Source organism: Callorhinus ursinus, unplaced genomic scaffold (assembly GCF_003265705.2).
Source record: "Callorhinus ursinus isolate GAN/ISIS: 27379988/994484 unplaced genomic scaffold, GSC_fseal_2.0 scaffold70, whole genome shotgun sequence".
Classification (NCBI taxonomy): Eukaryota; Metazoa; Chordata; class Mammalia; order Carnivora; family Otariidae; genus Callorhinus; species Callorhinus ursinus.
Window position 1 is genome coordinate 3,151,383 of NW_027397132.1, and position 13,186 is coordinate 3,164,568.

Genomic DNA, 13,186 nt, shown 5'->3' on the forward strand with positions numbered 1-13,186 from the left:
GCACTCTGCACAACTGCAGAATAACATGCTCTTTTCAAGTGCATATGAAACATTCTTCTGGCATGGACCATAAAACAAGACTCAACATATTTGACAGGACTGAAAATATACAAAGCATGTTCCTGGGCCACAATGGAAGAAAATTAAAAAATCAGTAACAATGACATTTTGGAAATTCACAAATATGAGGAAATTAAAAACACACTCCTAAATAACCCACATTCCAAATGGGTGAATTTGTGGTATGTGAATTACATCTCAATCAAGCTGTTTAATAAATGTGGCTCAAAGCAAACTCTCCCATCTGAGCTGGCACTTCTGAGATGATGAACGTCCCCATGTCCCTCTGTTGGGAATCCCGTGAATATTTAGTGCCTACAAATCTCCCAAATGCATAAGGTTCAAAGACAGGACCTAGCAAGATTATAAAGCAAAGAACTCCGGAAAAAGGATGGGCCTCATTATATCTACCCAAGGACCCGGGGGGGCAGATAGAACCCAGGCATGGGAATTTCAGCTGGAGGTGATGGTCAGAGCTTTCCAGGGGCCTGGACCCCCAGATCCTAGGTGAAATTTTGCACATATATAGAGGCAGTGTCTAACCTCTCATTGGGTTCCTGATAGAGCCCTTGACCCAAAAAGCACTGGGAACCACGAGAGGCATCTGTGGGAATTATAAAAGGAACCCCTTCCTCCTGGCACAGGGCTTGCGCTTAGCCGCAGTCCTAGAGCTAGGACAACTCAATTCTGTGCAGCAGGTCTGTGGGGAGGGACAGAACTGGAAGCCCGGTGCTCAGATATGCCTTTCAAGACCCCCCTTTCCCCCGCCCCCGTCAACGCATGTCCAGGGAAGACATAAGAACTTCCATAAGCTTCAGCTTTATCCTCTATTATATAAGGATCATGACAACCTCCTTGCAGGATTTAGTGTGAATTCCATGCCCCTCTCTCCAACACCTGCCCTCCTCCCCTCTTCCCTCCCTACCCCCACCCCCTCCCTCCCTCCTCCACCCTCTGTGCCTGTGTGTGTTTGTATGTAGGTATCCATGTATGTGCGCATGTACGCATGTGTGTATATGCCGAGCTCAGTGCCTGTATACACTTAATAATCCTACATCAAAACCAGCTGAATATGCATCTCAAAACACCCCACTTGTGTGAGAGGAGAGACAGATTGGATGCGGCCCGTCAACCCATTCTGAGAATGCTTTCATGAACAAAGAGTTCAGAATTCATGCATCCAACCCAGGCTGCTGACCCCGGGGTGCTGAGCTGGAGGAGACAGTGGAGGCCGGGGCTCTGCCAAGCTCTGGATGACCTCACGCTTAGTCTTGTCGGCCAGCCAACGAGGAGAATCGCTCTACCTCACGGGACAGAAGGCAATGGGGCAACATATGAGATGGCGTGAGCATGAGATGAGTGTGCCTGGCCCATAGTAGGTGCTCAGTTAGTGCTTATCCTCTGTTGGACCACCACGAGCTCGACCTGCAGGGCCAATGTGGGAGGTCTGTGAGCCCCAGACAGCCGCAGGCCCTGGAATTATGGACAGACGCCGTGCAGGGGCCCCGCGAACGCGTCTCTAACTGCTGCCACAGGCGGCATTTGCTAGAAGGCCATCCTACTCATTCCCAACGTGTGGCTCTTGGTGCAAGCAGACAGAGCAGCTCGAGAAAAGCTGCTATTTCCTTATGACAAAAAGGCAGGTCATTTTTGCCGCATTTCACTTGACAGCCCCTTGACTGCCGACACACGTACCTTTCCGAACCTCTCGGGTGCTACTTGCTGTTTTTCCCATGCCTGAGGCTACGGGACGGACAGGGCGTCTGGCGTCCTTTGTAAACAGAGAGCCCAGAGCGGAGTGGAGGCGATATCACATGACACCCACCTGCCGCCCCATCTCACTTGGAGTTCATATACAAAGCACAATTTTAGAGAAGCCATTTTATTGAGCCTCGGGGTTTAATAAGGCCTGAATTCAGGTCCAAATGAAGGTGAGACTTATTTTAGATTAAATATTGATTTAGCATATGAATGCCAAGAGGTGAGGCAGGCCTACGTGTCCAGCAAATGGCTTGGTGATTTTCCTCTCTCTCAAGACTTGGCATATGTGAAATAAAAAAGTTTAGGACTGATGGAGGACCACCTCTCTAACTGCCGCTCTAGCTGGTTTTGCTCGTAAATGCAAGGCACCGAGGGAGCACCCTTGTGGGGAAAGGCACCTCCCGGGGCCCGGGTGTGGGGGAGCTGAGCCCCTGAAGGAGACTCCCACGGCTGCCCCCCGAGGACATCCTCCCCTGACTGCTCCCTGATGGAGACCTTGCCCCCGGCATGCTCAGCTCCATGCATGAATGCTCAGATGCTCAGGAGGCCTCACATATGCAGGCCCATGGGTCCCAGGTGGGGGGCACTCCTCGGGGGCAAGATCTCCCTGGTCCATCTGCTCAGTGAGGACAGGGACAAGTCAGAGTTTCCCAGACCCTATCACGGTCCCAGAAGGGCACTGGCTAAGTCCCCCTTTAGCACAAGGAAGCAGGGCAGGACGGAGGGAAAGGGGCTGCCAGGGCTGGGGTCCCGGGTTCGGTGGGTTTTGCAGGCTCAGGCCATCCGCCCCTGCAGCTGGGGTCTACCAGCCAGGTTCTACGGTCACCACCAGAAAACACGGTTGATTTCCGAAAGCCAAACAGAAAGTGAGCCAGCTTCGGGATCAGAAGCCACTTTGGGTGAGGTATTGATCTGAGAGTTGGCCCAGTACCCGTGACCTCCAGGCCCGAAGGAGCTGAAGCATGGAATTCCTCATCTATAAAAGGGAGTCATTTCCCACTGGCCCTGCTGCCCGGAGCGGCTGTGAGACTCAGACGGGACCCGAGAGGTGGCGCCGCGGGAAGGCAGAGGGCTGGTCACAGAGGCAGGGGATGGCGGCGGCAGCCACTGACCTCGGATTCCGCAGCGTCCACCGACTTCTCCTTGAGGTCGGCACTCTCGGTCAGCACGGCTCCGTTGTACTTGCTGCAGATGTCCTCGTCTGAGTAGTGCAGCCCGCCGGGGCTGGGCCGTGGCGGGGGCCTAGGACGGGGCCGCACGGGAGGGGCGCGGGCTCAGGGCAGCTCTGGGCTGCGGGCACCTCCCCTGGGGGCCTCCTGACCCGCCCTGCGGCCGCGGTCACATTGGTGAGAGGACATGCATGCTGATGGTCAGTCCGCCACAGCTTTGCGTGATGGCATGTGGGGTAGGAATTCGCTAATCCTACGCGTGCAGCCAGCCCCCAGAGGGCCAGCCGGGGGAGGTGGGGGGCTCCCGAGCTCACTCCCCTCCTGCCTGAGATACGCTTCTTTTTGTAGCTTCAGAGAGGGATGTGGGATGCCTCCTGCCCCCTGCCATTCCTTCTGCCCCCAGGCTCAATGCTGCCCCGTTGGGGCTTGGTGGGTGCCCGCAGGCACGGTGGCATGTCTGTGGCCGGCACCCCCACCGTGGCTGGTGCAGATCTTCGGGCAGAGGGGGGGTTCCGGCTGCTGTGTCCCTACCTGGTCCCATTCTTCTTTGAGAAGGTGTTCTTGACATTGAGGTGACGGCTGTTGAGCTCCAAGGCAGCAAACCCCCCGTTGTCCAGCGTCACGGACTCCTCCATGTTGGAGATGCTCTTACCTACAGCAAGAATGGGAGAATGGGTCCCAATGTCCCAGGAGAGGGCCCGGCGCAGCGATGCTGAGCCCCAGCCGGTCAGCGTACGGGTGTTTGCTGAGCTCCTGCTGGAGGCAGAGCCCAGGCCCGACCTGCTTGGCCTTGCAAGGTATCAGAGGCACACTGGCGAGGAAGCTGCACGTGAAGGACAGTGATGCTGGAGCATTTCCGTGTTTATTTGCCCGATGCCAAAGTACGGATATTCTTACCAGTATTTTATGAAAGAGTCTTCAGAATGTATAGCCTTGTTTAAAAAGCAGGGAAGTTAAATACTGAATATATTTCAAAATAAAAAACTCATGACCATGTAATAAAATAGTAAGGAGAAAGTAGATGTATGGGGAGGGGGGACCATGGAGGGGACAGGGCATCTTTGGGGTGGTGAAAATGTTCTAGAATTGGCTGTGGTGATGACTGCGTATGTCCGTCAATATACTAAAAGCTACTTAAAAACCATAAACTTATAAATACATATGAAAAGATTTTTTAAAACAGGTCAGCAGATCAAATGAGTAACAGTGCAGTTGTGGGAAACCAAAGGGGCTGAAGGGTTTCCGACGGCTTCGTGTCCTCGGGGTTGTCCCTGTGCTGGGACCAGAGAGAATCTTCCGGACCTCCTTCTCCTCTTCCTCTGCTCCCAGAGGCCTGCAGAGCCTCTCCCATGGTGCATTTTTGACATACTGGCTTGTTCCTTATTGTCTGCCTTCCATCTTCCCTGGCTCGAGCACAGCTCTTGGAGGTGGGGACCTCACCTGTTTATTTCCCGCTGTCTCCACCTCCAGAACAGGAGCCTGCTCCAGGTTCATTACAAACCCAGGGTGCCCTCTCTGCTACGAACCCAGCGCCCCTGGTCGGGCCCAGATGCTCGAGGTGCGTGCAGCAGGGGAAGCCGACACAACACAGGCCAGCAGATGGAGGGAGGACGGGGCTGCTGGCCAGTGGGTTCTGGGCCGATGAGAGGGTGAGCAGGTGAAAACCGCTCTCAGAAAGGAAGTCCCTTGAGGACGGTGGTGTGAGGGGAGCAAGCAGGAGGGGGTTGGGCCGTAATCTCGAAGGTTTGGGTTCTGCATGGTTCCTTGCAGCAAGTCAGACATTCTAGTAGACGAGTACTGTTTTTTTTTTTCCCCCTAGGCTTCAATTATGATGTTAAATTAATACTCCAGGGTGAGGCTGACTATCAGAAGCTGCAGGTCAGATCTGTCTTTTCAGGACTGTTTTCCAGATGCAGAAGGAGTGAAAAGCAGGGAGATTTTCTATGCGCCAGACACAGGATTCTGTAATAGCGTTAACTCAGTAAAATGACATGCCATTCATACATAGTAAATCCCGTAGGAATAAAATCTGATTTACGAACACTTGTTAGAAGTGAATTTATACAGAAAAAAATAAGTCCTTTCTTGGAGGGATGAATTGCTTAATGTTAGGAAAGCAAATGGTGAGGTGCCTGGCTCTGTTAACCCTTCAGGTGCAGTGAGGGATGGTGCTGGGGGGGGGGTGGCCAGGGGAGCCATTCAGCCCAGTGCCTCACCCCCGGGGGCTCAGGTGTCCACTGGTCTGTGGGAGACGCCATCAGGGCTCCACCTTCCTAAGAAGCAAAAACAGACGAGCTGGTAGGGAAAGCTCCAGCCATGGGACCTGCCACCATGGTGACATCACAGAGCTGCTCACACGCGTGGCCCAGCTACAGCTGTGCGTGTTGGGGGGGACACAGCACCATCTGGAGCACAGTTACATTCTGACAGTGCAAGGAACGGGTCTCACGGGTAATTACGAGAGTTCTTTAAAAATTGAGGAGAATAGAATGCATCGAGTGTACTAATCGTAAGCCTCTGGGGTGCTGTGTCTGTTACGTGTATAAGCACCATTGGCTGGAGACACAGAACAGAGCACTCTCGGAACCCCGAGGTTCCCTCACGGACCTTCTCTGCTGATGCTTCTCTGCCAGGAGACAACCACTGTTCTGTGTTCTAGAAACTTCCACTCATTTGGGTTTTTCCTGACCTTCCCATAAATGGAGTCCAGCTTTGCCCCATATTCATCTGTCCATTTCTCTGATGGGGGTGATTCATGTAGCAACAAACTCTTATTGAGCACCTCCTGTATGCCAGGCATGGAGCTTATGCTGGGGAATGCAAAAGTGAGCCGGGTGTCAGAGGGCTTGGAGCTGGAACGTAGGCGTAAGGCGAGGTACACGCTCAATCCATGGGTGTACCCTGTAGCGTGTTTCCACACGCGGCTCCAGGAGCCGCACCAACGTTTCTGAGATGCGCCGGCTCGCTCACTGTGCTTGTGATACTGAGTAGTATGGTGATTCACCTGTTTGACGCTCTGTATGTCATATTCAAAAATACTATTGCATTTGGGCAATGGTGCAGAGGAGGGAACAGACTCAGGGAGGCCAAAACCACCCACGTGACGGATCCAAGACACACGGCTCATTGGTGGTCGGAGCCAGGACCCGAACCTGGACCGCTGGGGTCGAGGGTGCTTGGTTGCTACAGGGAGCTCCTCCCAAAGGAAATCTGCTGCACCTACTTCATTACCCACAGGCAAACGAAATGCAAAGCGGATGCCCGCACCACACGGATCCCGGATTGAGAGAGAGACAGAGAAGACATCGACCCTCCAGTTTCCCGGTGCATGGACACTTTTGGAGGTGGGGGGGGGGACAAGGCAGACGCCCCACCTGTGCTGCAGCTCCCGTATCTCCGGTTCTGCCCGTGCAAGACCAGGGCGAACACCACCAGCAGGATGACGATCAGGCTGCAGAGCGCCATCACCAGGAGGAACCACCACTCCTCGTAGAACGGGGTTTCCACTTGAGCTGAAGGGCACAGGAACACAGGGTCACATGGGATGGGGACTCCTGCCCCCTGTCCGCTGCCCAGGGGTGGGGCGGAAGGATGCGCGGGGCAGCCCCAAATCGCGGGGAAGATGAACCCCACACGCCCGGCTGGTGTGGCTTAAGGTGGCCGAGGGGCCAGTTTCCCAGACATGAACTCAGGAACAACGGGCTCCTCGGCAGTTGCTCCTTCTCTGGGGGAACCAGCCCGGGCCCCTCTGGCACCCTCGCTGCCCTGTCCCAGAGCTCGCCCTGTCCTTGCCCGTCCACACCACCCTTCGCACTACGTCCCCCGATTTCATCTGCTTACGGATGTTGTCCGGGGGAAAGGGAGGAAGGACCAATGTGCCTAGACATCGTCCGATCCTCAAGTGCTCAGGCTTCCGTCCCAGATGTTCCCCCGGGGCCCCTTACCGTCTCCACCACGGCCACCCCCCTACAACCCCTTCCCGCGGCTTCGCCTCTTCCTGACTTCCCCCCATCCCTTCTGCATATTGTCACCAGGGAGATCATCCTCCGATGGAAACAAACAGCCCCTTCCTAAAAGCCTTCGGTGGCCCCACGTTAGCCCCGGGCACAGTCCAAGCCCGTGAGCCCCGTGAGCTGACTCCTGCGCACTCCCACCTGGTGCTGGATCCCGTCCACTCCTGCACGGAAACCTGTTGTGCAAGAGCTCCCCACTGGCCTCTGTCATACCAGGCCTCCCCAAGGGCTGCACTGTGCTGTATTTCCTGCCTCCAGCAAAACTGAGCAGAACCACTGGCCCCATCTCTAGATACGTTTTTTTGAGAAACGAATAGAAAAGGTTCATTTAAAAGTTGCTCTGTAGAAGGATACCCTTCTTGCTCATGTTTTATTCTGTTTTACTAAGAACAGAAACATGGGAATTGTTGCTTGGTAGGTGCTGGATGGCCCTGGGGTCCCAGTGGTGCCTTCTACACGCCCCCCCCGCCCCCCGCAGGGGAGCTGGTTGGGAGGCACCAGACCGAACAGAACAGGAAGCCGCGGTCTGCCTCCCAGCTGCTGAAGCCCCCAGAAGACACATCTACCTTACGTTCAATCTCTCACTGGATGGGTGAAAAATGTGTGCACACTGGGGACAAAAGAGGGGAACTGACTTTGGATAACATGACGGCGCAGGGTTTCTTGGGAGATGGCAGCATTTTGAATCCAAAATATATAAGTGGTCTTCAGGCTATACATTAATTGCTCCATATAATGAGCCAACAAATCCTAACTGAGCACCCAGGTGGGCCTGGAAAAGAAAGGTTGGGTACCCGCAGGTACGCGCCCATCCCCTGGGGCAGGACCCCGCAGGTCCACTGTCGGGCCGCTGCTCTGAAGGACGGAGGAAGCTGACCACAGTCCCGCCGGTAGCCGCGGCTGGCAAGGGGGTGCAGCGGGCTTCAGAGGACAGCCCAGCCGCGGGCCCCATGAAGAGAAGGATGAGGGCCACGTTCTCCTGCAGGAACCAGCCTTTGCCCCCCCCCGGGCTGCGTGCGTGTGCAATGAAAGGCCCTGTGCATCTGGAATTGCTTTACGCAGCTTTTCCACAGAGGAACCGAGAGAGGCAAACCTTGACTTGCTTGACTGGGGTGATGCGTGCCCAGGGATTCCTTATTCTAATCTCTCTTTTGGAGGGTATGTTAAATTTTTCATACGAAAAGTGAAGGAAATGAGAACATTTTGATTTGTCTAAGTCTTACTGTTACACAAGCCCGCGGCGTGCTGGGGCTCCTTGGCAGACCCCCTCCTGAGCTGCCAGGGCTCGAGGCCCGAGCCTGCCCACAGACACGGTCCTTCCTCCAAATTCATGGCAAAGAGGAGACGGAAGGTGTTTTTGATTTAAACAAGAGCAGTTGGCAGCTTAAACAGATCTACATGCCAGGGACGGGCAACGTGTTTCTCTTGGTCGTAGGGACGTCGTCTTGTTTCTGGCCTCACCTGCCCCCCTGCCGGCCCCCTGGCCTGCCCCTGGCCTGTCCCCCGCCTGCCCCTGGCCTGTCCCCCGCCTGCCCCCCTCGCGCACCCCCGCCTGCCTCCTGCCTGCCTCCAGGCCTGCACCCCGCCTGCCCCCCTGCCGGCCCCCTGCCTGCTCTCCGGCCTGCCCCCCCCACCTGCTCCCCTGGCCTGCACCCTGCCTGCCCCACGGCCTGCGGTGGGCTGCTAGCTCCCTTTCTAAAATGCCATGGCAGAGCCCCAGGAGGTGTGACCACTGTGTTGGGTGGGGTCCCCACAGGGGCGTCCTCCAAGCAACCCTGGTAATGCCAGGTGTAGGTGGGGCTAAGCAGGCCTCCCCTCCCCTCCCTCCTGCCGACCCACCGTCGGGACTTTGTCTCTGCTGCTCCCTCCCCTGTGGCCTTGCTCCGTGCACCCTCCACCACCCAGACGCGTGCTCCCTCTTCCCAGAAGCCCTTCCTGATTTCCCCCCATGTGTTGCACCCCTTGCCACAGGGCTGGTGAGGATGGCTAGTTTGTCCTCAGCACCCCACGAGCTCTGGGAAAGAAACCTTGCCTCTTCCACCCAGAGTGGAGCCGGGGGCTCATGGTACAGGGTGGCGACTGGCCCAGGGCGCATGTGGGCCACTCAGCCATCCCAGAGGATGCCCGGATCAGATACAACCTGGGTTGGGTGCTAAGAGACCCCACCCCTCCTCCCCGTGGCTGCTGGGGTGATCCTCACATTGTAAGCTTTGCACAAGGCTGCCCAGTAAGGAGCCTTTAGCTGACGGGAGGGGCTGGGGGATGCCTTCACCCCAGACGGCACACTGCTTAGCTCAAGCCAACTGCCCTGACTCTGGCAAGGGTCTCTGATTAGGAAAAAAAATGAGAGAGATACTAAGAATTGCTTCAGCGCAGTGTGGTGAGGACAGTCAGGGGCCTGGTGGTGGTGGTGGTGCGGGCTCACGCACGCTGCTCCCCCCGCACCGTGTCCTCTAGGCTGGGCCCACACCTGCTGGTGCCTACGTGGAGCCTGGCGTTGTCCTTTTTCTTTGCACCCTGGCTTTAAGTCGTCCCCCCCTCCCTCCGAGGGAAGAGCTGCACCCCGAGACTCCCCTCCTCGGGCAGGGCTCCCTACCTGACACGGCTGTGGAGGGGCTGCTGGGCTCCCCGTAGCCTGCCTGGTTCACGGCCACCACCCGGAACTCGTAGGTCACTCCCTGCCTGAGCTTGTCCAGGCTGACGGTGTAGGATGTGGCGCTGCGGGGGATGTCCTTCACAAACATGTCCCAGAGCCCTTCATCTGGAGAGACGACATGAGAGCGGAGGTTAGGGCTGCTTTTCTCCTGCCTCTGACGCGGTGCCCGCCCTGCTGTGGGCTCACAGCTGCCCTCGCCCAGGGCACGTGACGTGAGAACCAGAGGTGGGGGGAGCTGCACGGGGCCGGGGGGCCGTGGGGGAGGCCAGCCCTCTCCTCACGCGCAGACTCTGCCGCGGCTGCAGGCTGCGCAGTGGCATGTTCCTGAACGTTCTCCTCGCCATCGGACCCCATCGGATCCCATCAGATCCCATCAGACTCCAGGCCTCCCTCTGGTTTCTGACTTGATGTCCTCTTCTGTTGAGGGTTTCTGGCTCCCTTCTGGCTGGCCATGCCCCTCCAAACCCCGGGATCCTGCCTCCCTGGCCCGCCCGTGGGTCACTTGTCATCCGCACACTCCAGCCAGGGTTCTCGGTTCTTTGGAGCACCTGCCCCCCCATCCTAACTGGAGATGACAATCTCTCCAGCGGCCAGTGCGGCAAGGCCGTCATGGCCACACGGCTGTGGGCAGACATGTCGCCGGCCCGTCGGAGGGGTTCAGGGTCTACACTTGCTCACCCTGGGGACTCTGCCCGAACCTCGCACACCAGACCCCCCAAGAGCTTCCCTCCACTTTGCTCATCCTTTGAAGTGGCCGCAGCATCCAACCTGCCCGAACCCCAGTTTGCCTTTTCATCTATGCCCTGGTGCTACCAAATACAAGTGTAAATTAGACAACTACATACTGAATTTTGAATGGATACTTGCACACCCGTGTTCATGGCATTATTCACAATAGTCAAAAGGGGAAAGCAGCTCAAGTGTCCACTGACAGATGAACGGGTAAACAAAATGTGGTCCATGCGCACCATGGAATAGCATTCAGCCTTAAAAAGGAAGGAACGCTGGTTCCTGCCCCAACATGGATGAACCTTGAGGACACGGTGCTCAGTGGAAGAAGCCAGACACAAAAGGACAAACACTGTGGGATCCCATTTATAGGAGGTCCCTGGACTCACCAAAATCACAGACACAGAGAGTGGGTGGTGGGGCCAGGGGCTGGGGGGCCAGGGGCTGGGGGGGGAGGGGGGTTATGGTTTCATGGGGATAGAGTCTCAGTTTCGGAAGATGAAGTAGTTCTGGAGATGGATGGTGGTGATGTCTCCACAACAGCGTGAACGTTCTTTACGCCACCGAACTGCACACTTAACAAGGGGTCACAACGGTGAATTTTATCTCGTGTATTTTTTGCCACAATAAACATATACAACGAATTTATCTAAACCCTGACGTGTAGGAAAACATTCAGAAAGTTGAAACTAGAGCCAGAAAGTTGAGATGCAGAGAGACAGAAGCCAATAGAGCTGATTCTGAGGCCTCCACCAACAGGGCCAAGGAAACGCACCCAACCTCTCTGGGCCTCAACCGCAGGATGGTGACAACAAAGACATCTAAATCGTACATCTGTCTCGAGGGTTAAACAAGGTACTATTTATAAAGTGCTTATCACAGTGCTGTACACAGAGGAACAAGTGCACGGCACGAGTATGTATAAGCCCGATCTCGAAGGAGGTGCTTTGGCAAAAAGTGGGCTCAGGGCCCAAAATATTCATTTGAAGTACTGATCCATCATGAATTATAATTTCTTTTACAGGCACAGGTAGGTGATCTTTTAAAAAGAGCAGGAGATCGGGAGAGGAAAGGCACGTTTGAATACGCATGCACACGCACAGACAGGTTCCTGGGGAGCCGGGGGTTATCTGGTACCAACCTTATCACGCACCTCGGAACGCCAGATACGCTCAAGTGGATTAGCCCAACAGCACGCAGAAAGAAAATTGCTAGTGTATAAGTCTGTATTTGCATAGGATATAGAGTTTGCACCCATGAAGTCCTTACAGCCACAGGTCAATGAAGGAGCGGATGTGAATGAGATTTTAAAGGTACAAATCTTTGCACAGGCAGAAAAAGAGCAAAATGATTATTTATTTCTAAACAGTCACGGTTACGCTCATTTCTCACCAAGGTACCCATTACCACTAGTAATGTCAAAATGGCAAGCGATATCTTCAAGTCTCCCCCCCTCCGGCCCTAACAGATGGAGGTTTGCACACGGAATGACTGTTGTCTAAGATGTTCACTCAGAGTTTTGCACAAGAATGATCGGGGAACAACGGGCACAGAGAGTGCATTTTCTCTACACAAGCCGCTCCCGGTGCCTCGGGAGCCCCCGTGGCCCCGTTCTCCTCTCCACTGCCTGCCATCCATCCACACACTCACTCCACAGATACTGAAGTGCTCACTCTTTGCTCGGCCCTGTTCCATCCACTGGGGAATAGGTGAGATTTCTGTTCAGATGAGCAATTCATAGTCTAAGGGTCGGGGGTGGAGGCAGATCAGTGAGGTCGTTCCTCCCTTTCAGACTCCTCTTGACGTCACTCCTGCACTCCAGCAAGAGGTGCCTGCCTCCAACAATGGACTTTCTGAGCACTCCTTCCCATTTACCTGTCCACATCACTGGGCCCTCGAGTTTTCAAGGGTTCAATAAATATCTATCGATGTGATCCATCTTCCCATCCATCCATCTCCCCTCCCTCCCTCCCTCCCTCCTTTCCTTCCTTCCTTCCATCTCCCTATCCACCCATCGCCCCATCCACCCATCGCTCCTTCCTTCCTTCTTTCCTTCCTTCCTTCCTTCCATCTCCAACTCCCCATCCATCCATCTACCCACTTACCCTTCCTTCCTTCCTTCCATCCATCTGTCCATAATCTACCCCATCCATCCATCCATCCATCCATCCATGTATCTCCCTAGCCCTTTGCAGGGCCTAGCACAAGCAGCTTCTAGTAAATACCCACCACCGCCATTTTATTTAGCACTTACTATGATCAAGTCACTGTTCTCGGGGCTTTAAACGTTGACTGAATTGTGCAGTGTTTTTCCTCTAAGAAGGTTGCCAAGGGGCTCCTGGGTGGCTTAGTCAGTTGAGCATCTGACTCTTGATTTCGGCTCAGGTCATGATCTCAGGATCATGAGATCAGGTCTCTCGGCGGGCTCTGTGCTATGCAGAGTCTGCTGGAGATTCTCTCTCTCCCTCCCCCTGCCCCTCCCCTGGCACTCTCTCTCAAATAAATACAATCTTAAAAAAAATAAAAGGGTAGATAATTTTATGATGTAAAAGAGACTAAAAAAAATAAAGGCTCTTTTAAAATGAATGTTGCTTAAACCATTGCAATTAAGGGACCAAGCATGAGAGGTATTCTCAGACTGTTCTGAGTGGGTTTGAACTCTTCTGGAGTGGGTTCTCTGAGTGTCTTTTGCATTAATGCTTCTGTAATGCTTTCCTGCTACCGAAGAAAAAAATTATTTCCCCTTCCTCTGCCGTCACCTAAAGGCCACATTTTATTTTAAGTGCTCTGTCACAGCT

General features: G+C 54.7%; 1 protein-coding gene across 3 annotated transcripts in view; it reads right to left on the reverse strand.

The window, feature by feature from the left end:
* SDK1 (sidekick cell adhesion molecule 1) overlaps positions 1 to 13,186 on the reverse strand; it is an 893,742-nt gene that overhangs the window by 12,554 nt on the left and 868,002 nt on the right. For all 3 annotated transcript variants that reach the window (XM_073886319.1, XM_073886318.1, XM_073886320.1), the window contains 4 exons: positions 9,600 to 9,764; positions 6,365 to 6,502; positions 3,522 to 3,642; positions 2,934 to 3,063 (listed from right to left, as the gene is read on the reverse strand). In XM_073886319.1, coding sequence (XP_073742420.1) covers positions 2,934 to 3,063; positions 3,522 to 3,642; positions 6,365 to 6,502; positions 9,600 to 9,764 — 554 coding nt within the window. The remainder of the gene's footprint in view (positions 1 to 2,933; positions 3,064 to 3,521; positions 3,643 to 6,364; positions 6,503 to 9,599; positions 9,765 to 13,186) is intronic.